The sequence below is a fragment of the Nanorana parkeri genome, unplaced genomic scaffold (genome assembly GCF_000935625.1).
Source record: "Nanorana parkeri isolate BGI_ZX_2015 unplaced genomic scaffold, ASM93562v1 scaffold582, whole genome shotgun sequence".
In the NCBI taxonomy this organism is placed as follows: domain Eukaryota; kingdom Metazoa; phylum Chordata; class Amphibia; order Anura; family Dicroglossidae; genus Nanorana; species Nanorana parkeri.
This window is the reverse complement of record NW_017306850.1, coordinates 980,775-1,002,494: the sequence shown is the minus strand read 5'-3', so window position 1 is coordinate 1,002,494 and position 21,720 is coordinate 980,775. Positions and strand designations below refer to the sequence as shown.

Genomic DNA, 21,720 nt, shown 5'->3' with positions numbered 1-21,720 from the left:
AACTGTGATATTCGTTCAGGATAAATAATAGAGTCCTAGATGCAGTGCAAAAAAATGAACACTGCACTGCTTCTGGACAGAGATAAGGGGAACCTGTCATGTCTGAACCGTCTAAAGGCACAAACAAGGTACAAAGAATGCACCAATATAGTGTAACGAGTTACTTTAATGACAGTAAAATCGTTAAACAAATGCACTCAGAAGTGAAGTAATGGAAAATCGCTTATTTGTGACCCAGGCAAGCAATCTTTTATTACTTGTGAGTACATTTGTTTAATGATACTACTCTCATTAGTAACTTGCTACACTATTTTGAGGGCCTCTCTGTATCTTGTTTCTCCTTTAGATTATTAGTGACTGATCTTTCCGGACCATTTATAGTGAGCTGCATGATTGGTATGGTATCCTGAGTAGTATGCACTGCTGAACATATATCCCATCATCCCGGCTGTCTTTCTCCAATACAAATACCTTTGCACATCCTGGACTCTATTTATTTTTTCAGCTATGGGTTGTCCTGGAAGTAATGCTTGTTCTAGGGCACAGCAGACCTGCACAGTATGGACAGGTCTTTCCTGGATTTAGTACTCCCTCCAGGACTTATTTAATAGCAGCTTACAGCACTGGATGAGAACCTCAGCTGTGTTCTCTCAAAGTAATATAGAGTTCTATAAAAAAGACTTGATTTCCCTATTTCTGTGTGCCAACCTGTGGCACACATGTGGCAACCAGCTCTCCCTTGAGGATGTTGCATATTCAAATCACAGTTCTGTCATCTGAACTGTTTTCTACAAACTAGATCACAAGCGCCAGAGAAAAGAACCTCCTATGTAGCTGTACACCCCACCATCAAAGGGATAAAAACTGCTCCTATGTTTGCAAGACATATTAATGTTCTAAATAAATGGAATGAGAATATAATGTGAATGGGGGAAATAAAAATAACTGTCAGGGAGCGTGCTATTTAAAGCTCGGCTGTATGATTCGACAACAAGAGGCAAAAGGGGAATCAGGAAAGCTTTGATGTTGCAGCTGAAATATTGTTTCCTAGGTAACCGGATGAACTCAACCGTTTGAGGGGGCGGGGCTAGTCCATGCCGTCTCTAAAGTGGGAGATACAGCAGAAAATCTGGATCGTCTGATTACTAATAACAGTAGAATCTGCACAATATTGTACTGAAGGATGTGACTCCTCCCAAAGTACTGTATTTACATGAGTCACTCACCAGTATTAAGGTGTCATGTATGACACATAGTACAGCCATTACACTGTCACTGAGTGGGTTCAGTAGCATGAACAGTGGTTGCATTACTAAGGGGTTGATTTACAATGGATTTGCCCAGCTATATGCTGGGCGAAAGCTGTTCGCATGACATTACAGTTGCTGGATAGAGCTAGGAGAGCACAGACATATTCTATGCTCCTTGGTCCCATCTAGTGCCTCTAGCTCACACGCTAAAACCCAGCACCTTATTCAGTGTGAATTTGCCCTTCAGCTTATGTTTATTATCTTATTATCCTATGCTTAGGAATATTAGCTCCATTATTCATTAGTCATGTTATATGCTTGTGTGTATATTTCTATTATTATCATCAAGTAATAGAATCCGTGTGGGCAATGTGTGAAGGATTTTTGGTGTCAATGAGTATGAAATGTTTAGCGCCGGAGACAGATTCCTAAAAAAAATGAACTTTCAACAGTTCTGCAGCTGTCAGGAGAATGGGATACAATATAATGATAACGTGGAAGAGAGATATAAAGCTGAACTCCAGACAGATATAAAAATACCAATAAATGTGGTTATGTAATAAAAAATATCATTAAAATAAATCTAAAGCCATAACTTGTTTTATATTTTGGACTGAGTAGGCAGTTTTTTGCTATCTGTGCCCCATTAGGGTGATTTCCCTTTACTCCCTGTCCTGTAGACTCAACAGGAAGTGAGAGGATATTTTTCCAAAGTGAGGGAATCCCCTCTTAGACAGTTGTCAAGAGAACAATGAACCATTGGAAGATTTGCCTTCTATTCCTGTTCTGGTGGCAACTCAAAATTGGTTTCAACTCAGTTTGGATTAACCCTCACTTTCATTCCCAGTGGCATTGGTAATGTCCCAATGAGGACACAGACAGCAATTCAAACCTGACAGTGGTTCTAATCCCTCTAACAAAACATTTTTGCCTTTATTTATTCTTTAAATTTATTTTTAAAAGGCAATTAGTGTAGGTACCTGAATTGTACTTGGTAATAAACTTCTGTAATCTCCTGTACAGAAGCATCCCGATTTAGGGGGGAATGGCAGATTAGAAATCAACTGGGTGTGCTTTATGCACATGTCCTGAGCAGAACTCATCAGTCTACTGCTGTCCCTCTGCTGTCCACTTATAGGCCAGGGACTGAGAGGTGACCTACCTGTATTGCATAATTGTAGGACGGGTCACTAACCTGGCTATGCTCTGTGGTTGGGCTGTGTAACTCTTAGGCTTGGATAAAGAAAAATACAAATCTATTGGCAGGTGAAACAGCTCCTATATAAATATTTCAGCTTTGTATTTAGCAATTTGCCTGGGATTCAGATTTAAGTTGGTGGAGCATGGAGGCTGCCATGACCGAAATCATCACCTAAAATACTAATTTCCTGGCTGTCTTGATCCAGTTTCTTCAGAGTAAGTATGCAGATTTGGAGTTCTGATTTCACTCTGAATGACTGAATCTGCTTTATTTACTGGACTGTGACTCAACGTATAGAAATCAGGCAAATAGCATTTACAGAAGGAGGTCAGCAATGTCAGCCTCCATATTTCTCTCAGTACATTAGAAGACTTATATTTTCAGGGTAAAGACAGCCATCCAATATGATAGGTTGCCATTTTCCTGACTGATAAATGCAGCAAGCTTTTTCCACACTGAGCTTCATCAGGCCAGTATAGGGTTAAAGGGAATGTATAGTGGTTCTGTACAATTATTTGTCTACCATAGCCAGGACTTAAAAAATAACTTTTTTTAAAACTCCTTTCATCCGGCCTGGAGGTGGAGCCCTCATCCCCTTCCTTAACGTAAGTACTCTTTTGCTGTATGCATTGAAGACCATTGATTACAGAACTGGAATGAGTTATCAGAGCAGAGACTCACCCTTTATGAGACTACTTAGTGGAAAGAATCAGATAACAGAGCTAAGGCAAGCTTTAGATAATCCATAGTACTTCGGTAATCCTTTGTCGTGTTTGATTATTTGTAAAACAGTGATAGTATATGGATGGTTTAAAACAGGCATAATGCAAACAGTTTAAAAACATATGAACCTAAAAAATGAAATAAAATGAACCACTGAAGCAGAAATTACTCTTCCTTGTCACACTGTAAACATCTGACAACCGTGCATTGATCTGAAACCATATAGATTAAACAATTCATTTAGGGTAGTAAAGCCATTGACATATTATTTCTGATGATATCTGACCACCTATGTACAATGCATTTGCTTATTAAACCCGTTATCACTTATTTTGGGGGCTTGTCTTGTTTGGAGCCAGATTTACCTTTAGGCACAAGAAACCGTTTTTTTCTTTCATTCTTTCTATCACAGCATTCTAGAAGATAAACTGGAAATGTGGGAAATGAGCCCCGGGATTAACATGACGCTAATATTCCATTCTCTGAGAATCAATAATCCTAGAGAATATTATGTGTAAAAGAGCCATGGCTTGTGCAAAGGTTAGTGTGCCAAAGTGTCCAGTGAAGTGAGTCCAGTCCTGCAATTATGGCAAGAGTAAAAAAAAAGGAATCAGCAGAATGTGCAGCTCAGGTATCCTTGAGTGCAAATATGTATATTTGTGCATATCATAATTTATTACTATGGCTCACAAATAAAAAGACCACATTACTTGACCATATTCAAAGACAAAAGTTTTGACTTATTAGTTAGTGAATAGTTTGAACTGTGTAGGTAGCCATAGACATAAGCAGACAGAGCTAAGTGATACTGGTGGCTGAGGATTACACCATGTCAATTGCAGAGATCTAGTGAGAATTTGCATTGACAATGTGGGGATGAAATAATTCAGTAAACAGGGATTCCAAATCCTTAATCAGACCATTCATTCTCCTCCAGTTCAGAGTCATCATCTGACTCACTGTATTCGACTGCAATTCTGCGAGATAAAATGGTGGCCACATCATTCGCCACAGGCTCTTTTTTTGCTTCCTGTTCTCTCTGTTCTTGAACTTTCCGAAGCTGAATACCTGAAGAGAAACCGTAAGTGTCAGTTTTAATTGAACAAAAAGCTATTATAATCTAACCTGTCAATCTATCAAAGTTGAGTCTGCATCCGCAATATACAGTATATCAACAGTATTGAGCATTCACACCTAGGCGACAGGAGGACATTTATTAATGTACTCCTGTGTCCCAAAGTCAGCATATAGCGAGCTACATGCTGACAGCCCAGAGTCGCGTTGCAGCCGGGAAAGATCCTGACAGCATTGTCGGGATCCACCCCACTGCCTGATTGACAGCTGACTCTGCCTCTTGAGAACCAAAGCCAGCTGTTCGTGCCCCCTCCCCTGTCTGTCCCTCCAGTCAGCATTGAATGCAGAGAGGGAAGGGGGGAATAACAGCGGGGAGTAATGTCTGGCAGTCACCGCTCTCTGCATGGAGAAGCAATAAGCTCAGCGATTAACGGTTTGTGATTGCTCAGTTCTTGGCTCAAACTATTGGGAAGAGTACATCACTGTCTACCAACACAGATAGTGTGTAATAGTGTCAATTAGTAAAGCCTTGATGTCATGAGGAATGTAAACAACTCAGGGATCTCTTTTACTCCCCTATATGTCTTTTAAAAAGCTAATTATGGTAATGTTTGGATTGTTATGAAGGGGTTAACATAAAAATGTTTTCTTGCAAAAAAGTTAGCAATAAGTAACCAAGCTACAATGCATTTAAAGTATTTCCAGAATTAGCTCTACCATAATTAGCTTTAATGCTGTGGAAATTGTTAATCTCCTGTGTTCTATAATAATTCAGTGTGTAACCCTAAAATGATACTTTCTGAGCAGACAGCTCCCTCTTACCTCTGCGAATTGCGGCCAGAAGGTCACTCCTAGCATCACTCATAGGCATGAGTGGAATCTGAGGTTTTCTTGGTTCCACAGTGACAACCGAAGGGGAAGCAGAGTGAGCAGGAGAAGCTGTGATAGTTGGGGGGCCTGGTGGAGGTGGTGGGGGAGCAACCGGTGGTCCCAGTGACCCAGTTTGGGCAGTAGAACCTGAATATGGACAAGGTGGGGCTGGGGGAGGAGTAGGAGTATAGGAAGCAGCTGCATTGGGAGCTACAGAAGCAGGAGCAGAGATTGGACTGTCAAATGCTGTTTGCGCAGAAGGGATCACAGGAGGTGGGGGTGGGGGTGCAGGAGGCACAAAATATTCAGTCATTGGCATCTGTTGACCACTGCAAGAAAGAAAAAGGTTAAATAGACTTTTTACTGCTGCAGTTCAATGTGCTGTGCAATCCCAGTCACAGATCACATACAGTATATCACTTTGCAGTTCTACCATCTGCTACCCTTAATACCCATTCTAATTATCCTAATGTTTTAAATAATTGAAGTGTATATCTAGCCAAAACTTTTATTTTTTATTTTTGACAGAATAGAAAATGATTAGAACTAGGGATGACCAATACCGGTTCTTCGGTATTGAATACTACTACTGCTATTTATATGTCGGTACTTCCACTTGCATGGAGCCGGCTTCTCAGACAATCAGGAAACCAGGTGGCGTGTCATTACCTGCCGCCTGGCTTCTTGATTGCCCGGGCAGCCAGCTTCATGCTGTTTGGCTAGCTCAATGTTGATTGGCCGGGCTTCCCGGCAAATCAGCATCAAGCCGTCTTCCAGTCCAATCAGGAAGCCGGGGGATGGGTCATTACCTGTCGCCTGACTTACTGATTGAGTGGGAAACTGGCTCCATGCTGTTTGGCCGGCTCCATGCTGATTGGGCAGGTAGCCGGCTTCCTGGCCAATCAGCATGGAGCCAGCTACCTAGTCAATCAGGAGGCAAGTCATTACCCACCACCCGGCTTCCTAATTGGCTAGGAAGACGGCTCCATGATCCCTGGTGGCACTGCCGGTCAGTGGAATTGTCTCTCTGACCAGAAGTTCTAGTATCAGGGGTAAGTATTGGAGCATTTGGGAGCATCCCTAATTAGAAGCCCTTTCACATTTTTGTTGCTGCCTGTGTCCCTTTAGTGAGATTTCCTTTAACTTCCTATTCTTGAAGCATACAAAGTGAGGGGATAGTTGTCTTAAATATTGGTCACTAGAACAGATGTTCCTATTGGAAGATTATCCCTGTTCTGCTAACTGTAAATTTTTGGATTTTTGATAACTTTCTCTCCTTGTAACAATTGTACTGACAATTACTGACAATAGTAATAATCCTACTCTGAATTTAACAATGTACTTAAAAAAGTAACAATAGTAATCGTAATGTTAAAATGTAGATGAAGATTATAATAATTTGGGCTACCTGCCTAGTACCCCTAATAGTATAGAAGGGTCTATGGCCACCTTTACTTTTAACAGTAAACAGTAGACATGTGCGATTCGTTTCGTTCCGAATCGAAATTCGGACGAATTTTCGGAAATTCGGACATTCGGATGTATCCAAATTCCGAATTACAGACATAACGAATGCAAACGAATCCGAACTTCCATTTCCGAAATTCGGTAGCGGTAGTTCGAACGTTCGTTTCGTATTAGTTTCTTATTCGCTTCGTTCGTTGGAGCAAAGTGACATTAGAGGAGAAAAATATTTTTTCCCCCTCAAATGTCACTTTGCTGCAAACGAACGAACGAAACGAATAAGAAACTAATAAGAAACGAACGTTCGGACTACCGCTAACAAATTTCGTCCGAATTCCGAATCCGAATTGACTTTCACACCCGAATCCCGAAAAACGAAATAACACAAATCCGAATTTAAAACGAAACTAAACTAAACGAATTTTTTGGCAGTGCACATGTCTAGTAAACAGAGCAATGGTAATTCTATCAGTCAGAAAGAAGTCGTATGATCAAGTAAGAACTCCATTTTAAGTGTTTAATCCAGCTTTGGGTAAAGGTAAATAGGGATTATAGGAAAGACTCTGTGAGGAGCCTATGTAGTGAAGTTCCTCCACTAAACTCTTCTTCTACATCCTCAGAGTAATGTGTAAGCCATGATGACTTCATTAGTTAAGAATTCTGACACATTAACAGTGCAGGAAGTGTCAGAAATGATGCATCACAACTATATAATATCTCGTATCCTATGTTCCCGAACACAATACACATTGTTGTGCTTAGTTTATGGTTGTCAAATCACACCTAACTTTGTCCAAGTAACTATAACTAACTTTGTAAATAAAGTATTGGCCAAGAACAGATCTAATGCTGGCCATAAAAACAATAATAGAATTATTCCATATAAAAAAAGTACTGGTTGATTAAAGAGTTCGATAAGGCAGAAATCAATAGCAATAAATGGGCTATTTAATTACCATGCAATTGTAATAATTTAAAAGAAACAATTGGTCTTTCCTGTTGGGGCAAATTATTGCAACAGAGAAAGATTGTTTGAAACACCTCCATAGCTCCCCTGTCACGGCAGAGAGCCGTGACAGGATCGAGAGGTGAGCAGACGCCGGTATGTGTTCGCTCACTTCCCGATCTACTGAGCCGACCTGTGACAGTCTCATTGTCACAGGTCGGCTAGAACTATGAGGTGAGTGGAAAGCACTCACCTCATAGTTCTCCTTTAAAGCAGACCTTGTATCAAAAATCAAATTACTCAGCCTGCATTCTTACCCCAATAAATGGGCTGTAGATCTTAACCTAAATTGGTCTGACGATAATTGGAAAAAGGTATGGGGAAATATTTCTAAATGCTCCCTTAATGTGACAAACATGGAGGTTGAATATAAAGTTCTAGTTTGACGGTATTTAGTCCCCACCCGTTTGGCTGAACTATTTCCAACTTGGTCTAATAAATGCTTCTGTGGTGCTCCCTCCCTGGAGACATGTTACACATTTGGTGGTCTTGTGCATTTGCATCTTGCTTTTGTACTAGGATCCTGTATATTTGACAAAAACATTCATAAACACAAGTTCTGTTACATGTGACAGTGTCTGGCTTAACTTAATACCAGGGTTGTCTGGCACATCAAATATTTCTTGCAGCCAAATTGACCTTAACAGGCAATTGGAAAAAAATATTTATTCCCTACTGGGAATTTACCTGGAGCCTGGACAATATTATGCTAAATTATTGATTGTCCTGTATACTAGCTGATACTCGTACCAAATTTCTAAATATCTGGGAGCCTTGGATCTTACACCAACATCCTAAATTGGATACATATACCCTTAGATACCTATGATGGGGTTGATTGAGTTACAAGAGGTGAGGTGGGTACTCCCCGGAAACTGACTACGGACCTATTGAACTAACTCCAAACTAACACCGATGCTGACCATCCAATGGACTTTCTATCTGATTTTCTTTTCTGTTGTATCTTTTATTTATGGTTTTATAATTGGTTAATAACACTGTAGCTCTATTTGCATTTGCTCTTCAATTATTATATTCTGCTGTACATTTTTTTCCCCCCAACAAATACTATGTACAGTGTGTTGTTATTTTTTGAAATTCTATATTGAAATCCAATAAACACTTTGTTATAAAAATCAAATTACTGGTATTTGGTAGACCCCCCCCCCCATGTAAAAACACTAATTTGACAAGTGAAAAGTAAAAGTAAAAGATACTCACCTTAACCCTGGCTTCTGGTCACTTTACCTAGGCCCTGGTCACATCACAACGTGGGATCCTGGGAAAGTGTAGGACCTCAAATCTTGCCAGATGGCACTCCTGCACTGTGCTGGAGCACATTCTTATGAGACAGGTGATCCTCAGCTTTCCCAGGAGCCTTCAGTAAGGCGGGACATCACGCTCACTTTTTAAAGCAGCCGGGAGCCTGGTGCAAAATGTCTTTTACTTTTTACTGGTGCTGGGTTTACTGGTTTGTTTTTTAATGGACTCAACGTTAAATCAGAACTACATAAAACTACTTTATAATGGTATTTTTTAAAAGTGCATGAAAGAAATAAAGAGCTGGTGTCAAGAATACCAGGAGTTAGCTCATATTTTTAAACCTGCTCTTGAAAAATTATGTATTCTGACCGGCTGCTACCAGCACCTCCACATATTTTCTTTCTTCCAGGGTAAGGAATACACCTTTCATAATCTATTCATATAGGACATGCACGATCCGAATAGCTATTACATTTGTAACAAATATCCTTGTATTTGACAAATGGCTAATCTATCTAGTCTGTATATTTGGGGAAATGTGGTGTTACCTCTGCAAAATAAAACCTTTATTTGGATAGCAATGATTAATTGTTTAATTAAGTGTTCTACCAAGGAAATTGTAAATGTCCACAATCATAAAACATAACTACGTGGATTGTTACACAGAGAAAAATGGTCTTTATTTTACATTCACTCAGTATTTTATCTACATTACAAGAAAGTAAAAAAAGAGGCCAACTTAACATTTCATGACCTATATAAAGGCATTAATTTTAAAGTGTGTGCATACAAAGGGTTTTCTTTTACTTAAAAGATCATAATATTTTACAGTAGAGGATTACATGCAGAAAATGCATATTTATGTATTTTTTTTACTTTTCCAAGTTGGTTGATTCTTTTTCTGTATATTTGCCCCAGGTAAACATTACACACTCACGGTACATGTTAGCTGTGCCCAATGTCTGATGGGTCCTATATTGCCAGCTCTTAGAGGACAAAGCTATGCTGCCACCTTTATCTGAGTAACCTACCCCACAAACTACCATACCCCTTGTACATTCCCCCACCCTGGCAGGCAGGACTTAAATATTTTCTGCCCAAAAATAAAACAATACTTAATAGCTACATTTGATAAACTGGCTTTGAAATGCAAAACTATTTTACATTCTGTGACAATTCTAATCTTACCACTAGTAAAACAGCTCCCCCCAAAAAATAGAAAAACACAAGTCACAGAGATATAAGAGATGAATATGAAAGCATTTGGTCTGTAAATGCAAATTTATGGAGACTATGGTAGCTGCCACTGTAGACTTGTTTATAAAGATATAGGGGGTTAATCACTAAGCATGCCTAAGGCAGCCGAGTAAATAACTGAGCCAAAGTGAAGGGAGCCGAACGCCGTTCAGCTATTCACTTTGGCCGAGTACGGCTGGCTTCGGGCGCCCTTGGGTTCAGCCGAACATGCGCAGCTGAACATGCGCAGCTGAACATGCGCAGCTGAACATGCGCAGGCTGAACCGAAGAGCTCCGGTTGCCGAAACTACGGCTATATCCTTCGACTCTTTATTGAATAACCCCCATAGACTCAGGGCTGGCATCCTGGTCATCTCTTCACTACTGCTGTCTGTAACAAGCAGTTCAAAAACAGTCTGAACTCCCATTGTATACTGGTTTTGAGTCAACATCTCACTAGTTAGCAAAGCCAGAATCAGGGTGACAGCCATGCAGTCTGTACATTTAAAGTAAACGTATGCTTTGGCAGACTTACATGTTCGCTTTAATGCCCGCTGCCCAGCAGCACAGGTACCCCTTTCCTTCATTCTCCTAGTGTGACAGTTCAACTGCCAGGAAAAAGAGAAGGCACTTGCGTAAGCAACAAGTTGCTCAAGGGTTACTGACTCTCCCCATGTAACAGCAATGGTGTTTGGTGATTGGTACATGCTCCTCCATACCCAGAATTACCAGGTATTTTCTTCTCATCTAGCATCTAAATAGCATTTGAAAAAACATCTGGGAAAGTAATAAAAAGCAGTATGTGTTGCAGAGGAAGAGGAATTAAAGCAAAACCTGTTGCCTTGCCCTCCATGTACTTGTTTTTAAAGCAAGTCAGCATCGGTAGATACAATACAGTATTTCTGTGTTTACAGGTTACTAATAATTACAACTCTGCTAAAAATAAACACCAAACAAAATTAGATGGGGCCTTTGCATTCTAAAGAATGCAAAGGGACATACACTCACTGGCCACTTTATTAGGTACACCTTGCTAGTACTGGGTTGGACCCCTTTTGTCTTCAGAACTGCTTTACTGATTCTTCGTGGCATAGATCAACAAGGTGATGGAAACATTCCTTAGAGAGTTTGGTCCATACTGACATAATAGCATCACACAGTTGCTGCAGATTTGACGTTGCACATCCATGATGTGAAGGTCCACCAGCCTGAACCCTTGATACAAGGCAGGATGGATCCATGCTTTCATGTTGTTTACACCAAATTCTGACCCAACCATCCAAATGGCAACAGAAATCGTGACTCATTAGACCAGGCAGCGTTTTTCCAATCTTGCTGAAATACTCAAAGTCACTTAAATCACCTTTCTTCCCCATTCTGATGCTCGGTTTGAACTTCAGCAGACCATCTTAACCATGTCTACATTCCTAAATGTATTGAGTTACACTCATGTGATTGGCTGATTATATATTTGTGTTAACAAGCAGTTGAAGAGGAGTACTTAATAAAGCAGCCAGTGAGTGTAGCTAAACACACCTAAGTCACATGTAGTATAATTTATTAGAATAACAACTAATTTTATTTTTTTTTAATTCATATAGGAAATACAGGTAAAAACAACATATCTACTTGTCTTAAAAACATAACAAATAACGGCTCGCCTTCATGGCAGTTATAAGTATACCATGCCATAGAACCTCCCTGGAACCCATACATATACATAATATACATCATATATATATTATCAACTCAATACACTATTTTGGCATCAATTTCCTTATGACAATATTCTTTAACAGTTTAATAGAAAATCATATTTATCATTAGATTATATGTAATTCTGTACTGGGTCCAGCCTTCTACGTGTTTCACGAAGCCTCATCAGGAGGTTTGGAGGTAGTCTATGGTATTCACATGGGCATGATGATAAATACACCAATGATTACATATTCAATAAACTCCACTGGCTAAACACTTGTAATAAACTTACCTCGCAGCATTCCATCCACAGCATCCAGCACTGCCCATTCCCGCGACGTCATGCTGCTCCTCCTCTCACAGCCAGCTGTCACATTTAAACCGCTGGTTTTGAATTGCTCGGCGCCTTGTTGTTGTGTTGAAGACGCTGAGCAATCTCCCTCACTGAGACTGCCACCTGCCTCTTAACAAGATCTCCCCGGATACTTGTTCTACAGACAATCTCCATCCTGCACTCTGTAGTGGAGGTTACTACCAACAGCTAGCATGGACACATGTACATCACTCTCACTACCCTGGAAATCCTAAAGTGTGGTATTTAACTTCACTCTCCTGAATTTGTTTGATGTCCAGTCTGCTAACCGCAAGTATACCTTTTCAATACAATTGACTGTATATATCCTTGCAGTAGTCTGTTGCAACATAACCGTCCAAGGTGAGAGCATTGCTATCCTTGTTGTGCTGGTGTCAGACATTCAAAAGGAATTTTTCTCTTAATAGACTTGTCGATCTGTGTGAGGTAACACAGTATCTGCCAATAGTCTGGATTTCCATGTATACACATTATCAGGGTGTATGATGTAATATAACCCCCAATGGTGTGTATGAACAATACCTTGTTACCAATGGTATACCAGGTTGTATGGAAATAATTCAGTAGGATCGCTACGCATTCTCGAAATGTATGCTCTGACATGCGTTGAATTCCTATGAACATTATATCCTTCATCTTGAACTGAAGTCAAACAATTACCATAGAACTACTACTAAAACTTTTTAGCAAGTTACCAGTGCTATCACTTCTGCATTTGAGATCCATACCAGGTAAATATAATCATTGTTTATAAGCGTTACAACACTTAGGTTCAAGTAAACAATCACAATACTACTCACCAATAAAACCTCAAAAATTGTATTTCTGTATTTACTCTGTATTGTGATTGTTTACTTGAACCTGAGTGTTAAGTCAGTGGAGTCTTCGAAAAGTGTAGAAGGCCGGACCCAGTACAGAATTACATATGATCTAACGATGAATACGATTTTCTATGAAACTGTTAAAGAATATTGTCATAAGGAAATGGATGCCAAAGTAGTGTATTGAGTTGATAATATACAGTATATATTATGTATATGTATGGGTTCCAGGGAGGTTCTATGTCATGGTATACCTATTATTGCCATGGAGGCGAGCCGTTATTTGTTATGCTTTTAAGATGAGTGCATATGTTGTTTTTACTTGTATGTCCTATATTCATTTTTTTACATAAAATTAGTTGTTATTCTAATTAATTATACTACATCTGACTTATGTGTTATTATATGTTTAGCTATGTCCCTTTGTATTCTTTAGATGACACCTTAAAAGCGCCATCTAGTTTTGTTTGGTGTACATTTAAAATATAGGGGTGTGGTGTCCCAGTTTCTGTGGTGATTCTAAATATTTTGTATATCTGCTAAAAATAAATATTTTATCTGAAAGGCAGTGATGCCACCACTTGGAGCACTGGAGTGGGGTCATTCCTGACATGTTTTTATTTGCACTGCCTGACTCACTTTTGTAGTGCTTTGAGTTTGCTGGCTAACAAAGAAAACAGAAGGCTGCTATTTTAGGACAGAAGAATGTATTTCTATGTTCTCTCCTTTAAGGAGGTAAAAACCTATTAAAACTAGGTGTGCACCGATACCGAGTATTTGGGCGAGTACTCATACTCGCCCAAATGCTCTGATACTTATCCCGATACGGATAATGGCTCGCAGCTCGGCTTCCTGATTGGCTCGGGAAGATCCATGCTGTTTGGCCGCCACGATGCTGATTGGCTGGGAAGCCGGCTTCCCAGCCAATCAACATCGAGCCAGCCAAACGGCATGGAGCCAGCTTCCCGAGCCAATCAGAAAGCCAGGCCACGGGTAATGACCTGCATCCTGGCTTCCTGATTGGCCGGGAAGCCGACACCATGCTAATTGGCTGGGATGCTGGCTTCATGGCCAATCAGCATCCCACCGGCCAAACAGCATGGAACCGGCTTCCCAGGCAATCAAGAAGCTGGGAAGCCGTCAGGCTGGGTTCACACCTAGGCGTATCGAATATGCGCGTTTGTCGCGCGTTTTTTTAACCGCAAATCGTGTGTTTCCGAGGGCTACCTGGCTGTATCCCAATGGATATGCGCGGCAAATATGCCCCAAAGAAGCTCCTGTACTTCTTTGGGCGTAGGGCATTTTGTAGTGCATTCATGCGACCTGTAATACGCCCAGGTGTGAACCATGCCCATAGGAAATAATGGGATTTTGGTGTTTGAGCGTTTTGCAGAGTGTAGGAACGTGCTACAAAACGCCCAGGTGGGAACCGAGCCTAAGTAATGACCTGCCTCCCGGCCTCCTGATTGGCCGGGAAGCCGGCTCCATGCTGATTGGCTGGGATGCCGGCTTCCCGGCCAATCAGCATCGAGCCGGCCAAAGAGCATGGAGCTGGCTTCCCAGGCAATCAAGAAGCTGCACAGCGAGTAATGACACGCTTCCTGGCTTTCTGATTGCCTGGGAAGCCAGATCCCTGCTACCAGAGGTATCGTTATTGGTACTCGGTATCAGCGAGTACTGAAATATAAATATATTGGTTCTCGTACTTAATACAGAAAAACCAGTATCAGTGCATCCCTAATTAAAACCATACCAAAGCGATATACAAAATAGACATATTTGGTCCAAAAGGAGATAATTCTTGGTCTGAAAGGAGATACTTCAACATATACACTGCCAGATTCTGCAAAGCCAACATAGGTCGTTGCCCGGGATAATTCTTGGTCTGAAAGGAGATACTTCAACATATACACTGCCAGATTCTGCAAAGCCAACATAGGTCGTTGCCCGGGAGAAAAAGAGTTGCCAGGGGCAGCATATCGCTTGTTGCCTTGTCATATATAATCGAAGGTCCTAGACTTCCACCGTGGCTGTCAGTCCTGCTGGGTCCTCATGTGTGCTTTTTTGGGTGGAATAATGTACTGCATACTTACACATATGATTAGGGTTCGGATTTGCCACACAGTGAGTTTGGGGGTTTGAGATACTGGCGAATTTATAGTGAAATTCACTGGTATCAAATTTTAAAGAACCCATAATGCCCTGGCTGACCTTTCAACTGTGATAAGGAGGGTCAGCCCCACATATGAAGAATCCATCTGTAATAATACTCGCTTTAGAATCAGTTAAATACAGAATGTGTTTAGGCTGCAGTGACATTTCCTTAATTAATATATAAAGTCTGAACAAACAAATTGATTTTACAGCATGCTGCGCTGGAACACCATACAAGGGCAATAATATACTATGGCAATTCATGATACAGGGCATCTCAGACTCCTCTGTAATGGAATGAACCAATCAAAAACTTCACAGAACTGGTATCCAACTTTTTCTGGTTGCTAAGTATTTGATTGGCAGACACAGAAGGATTTATAAATCTGAGATGTTCATGGGTTCAGTCTATCTGAGTTTGTTGAGTCAAGACCAAAGAAGCAAGGATAAAAATTATATGGGCAATTCAAAGGCCAGTCAACCTCATACAGTTTTGGTAAGTTGTCAGCAGAGTGAAATATCCTCCTGGCTCTCCAGCAAGATCCATACATCTGAATTCCCTGCACTTTTTACATTCTGCAGCCTCTACAAGGGGTTTAACTCTTCAAGCTTTTTATTTATTTGTAATTTTTTTTTTTTACATAACTGGAACATGTAAGAGCACATTAGAGAATAGCAGAGGCTACTGAGACAACGTTGTAGTCCATGGGGGATATAAGGAACTACTGGGTTTTTACAAAAAATTATCTGGCTTTCAATGTTTATGTTATCCTTTTTTTTAAAGAAAAAACATAGTTCAAATGTATACAGAACTGGAAGTCCCCACATCCACACTTCTTCCAGAATTTAGAAAGTTAGTTATACTATTTTTCATCTATCACTTCTTTAAAGTTGATAAAAAGTATCACTTACCTATAATCCTTCAGGACTTGAGGGCGAGGGCCATTAAGAATGGCTTCTGGTGGCTGTGAGACATGAGCCTGCTGGGCTCTGTTTAGACTGTTCTGTCGACTACCCGGAGCAGAGGAACGGTAGCCATGCTCTTGTGCTTGACTGGCCATCAGGATAATTTCCCTGTTTTCTGGGGTCAGGTGAGGGATAGCAGCCAGGATCTGCTGAGTAGGGTGATTGGGGCTAGCAGGATACGAGTGATCAAGATCTGAAGCATACGACCTGCAGATGTAAAAATGAGCATTTTAAGTGATCATATTACAATCCTTTTTAAAATGATGTACAGACATCCCCGCCCAAGATGAAAAGGGTGACATTATTGTTCTAATTTCTAAAAGAAAAAACCCCATAACTAGATTCACATATTTACCATTTAAACTTCTTGTGGTACTTATGCTTACTTTCTTCTTTGGTTTTATGAAACAAAATATGTGCATTTGTAATGCATATTACCAAATTAGTCAATGTAGTTACCCAGTAATTAAAACCCAGTACATTATACATCTAATAAACCTGTAATGACCTTTAAAAGGGCATTGTGGGGCTTGCTTAATATCTAAACAAAGAGCAGTGGTTTGTTGTATCTTACAGAAACCATTCATTGAATGTAAGGATGATTATGTTTATTCATCAAACCTAGAGAAACAAGGAGCCTTAGCTTTAGCAACCAACAAGGAATCATCATCCACACACTGGAAAAATGATTCCAGTGATTTAATTTCTTGCAGCAGCTCCACCAATACTACAAGATCTAAGTCCTATGGGTTAGTACTCACGCCACTGTTCTTTGTAGCCTGCTATTAATTAAGCCCATATATTGCATATATAGTATATATTCCTGTTTTTATAAATCATATCTGTTTACCACTATAGATGGAATGATACTGTGCATGGAACCTGCCTATTATCAGGGGAAAGTGATCCCTCGGATGAAGTCACATGATATGGAGATGGTGTGAACCTGTTATCTGGCCTGAACTCCTTATCATATGCCATCATGTTCCATTCTAGCCTCCGGTTCCGGGCTTTCCGAACTTTCTTCACCTCCCGGGTTGGATCTTCCACCTGCCTCTGTTCCTGTTAAAAAAGCAAAACAAAAAAATTAGGATAAACGGGCAAGAGGAAACATCTATATGTATAACTATTTCACACTCTCATAATATAAATTCTTTTGCCCACATCTTAGATAAGCTGACAGAGAACGCTAAATGTATTATCAGCCAGATATCAGCAAACAAATGCTGCTTAATTGGGAACTTTTGGTAGTCCTTACACACTGATATGTTGCAGTGGTTAAATACAGTCCAGCAACAGTTTTCACTAAGATATAGAAAGTATTGTTAGTAGGTGTTAGCAGGCATGAGATGCACCACCATCACTGACATTCAATAATATACAGTATCTATATATATATTGTGAGAATTCACTTCAAACAGTAGAGCATTAAGGACACTTCCACCCGTTAAATCTACTTTTAAGGGCTTCTTTGCCCACTTTTATTGACACAAAACTCAAAAGTCCACACAGGTTTTTCCAACATATAGTACACACAGTACTTGCAAAAGAACACAGGTTCAGCTTCTTGGCTTTTACCTGCAGCATCTGCTTGTTTTCACTCCCCGGTCCTTTGTCTTTGTCTGTTTCTTTCTCAGACTAGTCCCCACTGTATCTCTCTCATAGTCACACAGGTACTTCTCCCAACTTACTTGCCACACAGGCTGGTCTTTCCAATGCTTGCCACACAGGCTGTTTCTCACCACACAGGTATATTCAGCAACTTGCCACACAGGCTGTATCACCCCAGCTTGCCACACAGGCTGGTTCCAGGGTGGAGCCCTCCTGACTCTTGGACAGAGACCGCCTTTGTCTTCCAGGGTGTAATATGCGTCATCCGGCTCCTCCTCACCTGCGGTCCACTTAAGGACTGAGTGGTGAAACGATCGGCGTCTCAGTATTGAGTTGGAGTGTAGCTGTTTGCTCTTGAAGAGCTGATTTTCAACCCAAGGACTCAAACTCTGGCTCCAGCCCTGTTGGGCAATCTCAACCCAAGGACTCAAACTCTGGCTCCAGCCCTGTTGGGCAATCTCAACCCAAGGACTCAAACTCTGTCTTCAGTCCTGTTGGGCAATCTCAACCCAAGGACTCAAACTCTGGCTTCAGCCCTGTTGGGCAATCTTGCAGTGGACCGTTTATACGCAGCCCAGCTCACCCTCACCCCTGCTGCTACTGTGGACATTCACACCACAAACCGAGGCTACCATGCCACTTAAAGGAACGGTGGTATTCCCTGGACTCTCCCTCTCTATCTCAGTGGATCCACACAATACAAAAACGCAAGTATCATGCGAGAGAGTGACTTTATGCTTGCTGAAGATTCTGGGTTGATGACACAGAGTTAGAGGCTATGTTGTGAATACTACTGTCAGTAAAATTTGAATACAGTGATTTAAACTAAAATCGTTTCTTTTGTGATTATATGAACTTTAAGTTAGACGCTATCCGCAGTTGAGTTCCATACAGGTGGTTGCCACCCGTTACTACAGATCTTACATATCTTACACAGGGGGAACAACTCACTTAGGAGGCTGGGAGATCTTATAGAGGCCCTGATGAGCCAGCTTGCCTCAGCTGGGCTTTTTACCTCCAAGCCTCCAGCCCTCCCAGCACTTCCCCCTAGAGCAGGGGTCCTCAAACTACGGCCCGTGGGCCAGATCCGGCCCGCCAAGCTCCCTAGATTAGCCGTGCGGTGCGTGCTAATAGGGGTTTCTTAGCCCCCTATGTGATAGCAATAAAGTTAGGTGAAAAAAGAGGAAAAAATAAATTTAAGTTTCCCAAAAAATGTTTGAAAGTTGCACATAAAAAAGAATTAAAAAAATAAATATTTTTTTAAAAGTCCCCCATACATACACGCATGCAAACATGCGTCAGATGCGCATACCTGCGAAAACGACGATTGCGCCCATTACGCCATTTAGGGTCATCAATCACTGATAACACTAAACTGATGAGCGGTAAAAGCTTTTAAAGCGTCGCCTATGGTCAGTTTTGGGTATGGTGTTTTTTTGCGATTTTGCGAGTGCGCGCAATTTGTAAGCTTGACATGTTTGGTGTCTATTTACCCGACGTGACCCCGACTTTTATATTTTACCAAACAATTGGGTGATAATAAATGTTTCCTAACATAATGTAAAAAAAACCCTTTTGTTCTGGGACGGGAGGGGGCGTGGCGGTGCGGCACCACAGCCACGCCCCCCTTTTTTTTCAAACTATGATCCGGCCCCCAGCAATGTCTGAGGGACAGTGAATTGGCCCCATGTTTAAAAAGTTTGAGGACCCCTGCCCTAGAGGAAGCACTTCAGCATTACACTTTATCTGCCTGCTGCCACAATACACACACACACAAAAAGTTTATAATATAAAATAATATGATAACTTGTCTTGTCTAATATTTAGGACCACTATTAGTATTAATATTTTTTCAAGTATATTGTTCCAATGCACTTTTTGCTTTCATGTTACCAAAATTGTCAAAAGCTGAAGACACAACTACATAGGTAATAAAGAGTCATTATTCCATGGCATTAGTAAGCAATGTTACAACTTTATTGCAATGTTTCAGTCCACTGCACCCAGTTGGTTAGAGGAGCTTTTCATGCTCTACAATTCCCTTCTCCCATACCTTGTCTAAGACCTGCACAGTGTCAGGAAACAGTTCTGGCACCCGAGTCAAAGATGGCCAAGTGTGGCCCCTCCCCTGAGCTGACACAAATCGTGCCAACATGCACAGTGGCCAAGACGGTGCAGGGTGCAGGAATGACAGCTGATATCCATTAGCCCAGGGTTGTCAGCTTTTTGGTTCATGGAAATACAAATGGGATGGTGGAGGAGGTTGCAACATGACTAAACCAGCATGATCTTGTTTTTGTTATCACTATGGCAACTAAAATTTGATTTTTTTTTTTTTCCCTCTGGGAACTAAAGTAGGTTAAAATTCAGAAAAAGTGCAAATTCTATTCTATTGTCCCATTTAAAATAAAGTACTAAATTGATGTTACTGGTAATTAAAAAAAAAATCACATTTCAATGGCAAGAACAAATCAACAAAAAAAAATAGCTAAGGTAAGGAGGAGTTGCCTGTCTCTGCAACCTAGCCTTGGCTGTGTTATGCATATTTTAAAACACACTGCAGTGTCTCTACTCTGTTCTCCTAATTGGAGCGTTTTGCTTGGGGAAGCACTGAAGTCTATACTGAATCTGGGAGTTCGAACGCAAAAGTGGTGTTAGCTAGTGTGGCAAGTTACAAAGCAACTTCTAGTGCTTGGTTTTTATTTTTGCTTCCTAAAGGTATACACTTTGAAGTAGCAGTATGTAGTGTGTAGTGTAGTGAATTATTAATGTACATGAGTTGCTGGTTCACTGCACCATCATTTTATTAATAATACTGCCAGCTACAGTAAAGATATAGGAAGAAAACAGGGTGCTATTTGAAATAAAGCACCTAAAAGGCATTGTGGAGGCTTAGGAAGTCCCTAAAGCACATACTTTTAAAACATTTTTTTAGTACTTTTATGTAACTGAGTTAGAATTCTGGAGGTTTCACTGTTCTAACCTATAAGCAGCATAAACAGTTGCCTTTGGCTGAAAATTACACATTATTCCCTCTTCATGCTGAACTCAGACAGAAAGGCTGAACACAGTGTCTTGCTGGGACCGAATTAAAATTACAATAGCATTGCGTGACATCTCAGGGTGACAAGACATCTCAGGGTGGCAACATATCATAACATATAATCATCAGTGAAAGACACACTGCAGTTACTGTCATAAAGAGTTGTTTTTTTCTTTCATGCTGTGGTATTTGAAGGCAGTCAGTCTGAAGGCTAAACAATTGCTATGGAGATTTCAGTATAAATGGCCACTGTGCGTATTTAAAGCTTATAGAAAAAAAACATACTGGGGGGAATTTATCAAAACTGGAGCGGTCAAAAACAGGAACAGCTGTGTATGACAACCAATCAGATTCTCTCTTCAGTTTTTTCAGTTAAGATTTGAAAATTAAAAACAAGCTGATTGGTTGCCATGCACAGCTGCTCCAGTTTTTTTTTTCTACTTTTCTCCCTTTATTAAACAGGTACATTCCCATTACTTTCTATGTAATTATCACCAGGATGAGAAGAGGTGAGATATTTATGTTCCTACCTGACTTATCTCGGGTTATTAAACAGCATTTTCTATACTTTTCACTTTGCTAAGGTGAGAAAAGCCTTCTCACTGCTTATCTCACTCTTTCACAGTTTATTAAACGTACACCTTTGTCTGCTCCAGTTTTGATAATTACCCCTCAATATCTTTAAACCATGGTACATTTACTTTAAGCTTTATTCACTGATCTATGTACAGATCTCAAATGGCACAGCACATTGGCAGACTGGACCATAATAAGAAAATGCAGGCAATACAACAACTTAAAGCCCAGATGAACTTTCAGTTTAACTTAGCCTAATGCATTCCATGTGCATCAAAATAAAAGGTGTACAAAGTCTTACACTTCTCTTTTGAGTCTCAGAAGTAAATTTACTAATGTAACCCATAACCCAAAGTCAGCATCAGTGGCGTCGCTACAGGGGGGCAAGGGG

At 40.5% G+C, this 21,720-nt stretch overlaps 1 protein-coding gene across 2 annotated transcripts in view; it reads right to left on the bottom strand.

Annotated features, from left to right (window-relative positions):
* Window positions 1-3,835: 3,835 nt before the first annotated feature.
* LOC108791906 (wiskott-Aldrich syndrome protein family member 3-like) overlaps window positions 3,836-21,720 on the bottom strand; it is a 30,951-nt gene continuing 13,066 nt past the window's right edge. The window contains exons 5-8 of one of the 2 annotated variants that reach the window (XM_018562539.1): window positions 16,986-17,161; window positions 16,046-16,306; window positions 5,071-5,447; window positions 3,836-4,242 (exon numbers count right to left, since the gene is read on the bottom strand). In XM_018562539.1, coding sequence (XP_018418041.1) covers window positions 4,085-4,242; window positions 5,071-5,447; window positions 16,046-16,306; window positions 16,986-17,161 — 972 coding nt within the window. In that variant the 3' untranslated portion in view covers window positions 3,836-4,084. The remainder of the gene's footprint in view (window positions 4,243-5,070; window positions 5,448-16,045; window positions 16,307-16,985; window positions 17,162-21,720) is intronic. The other variant, XM_018562540.1, reaches the window with a different exon arrangement.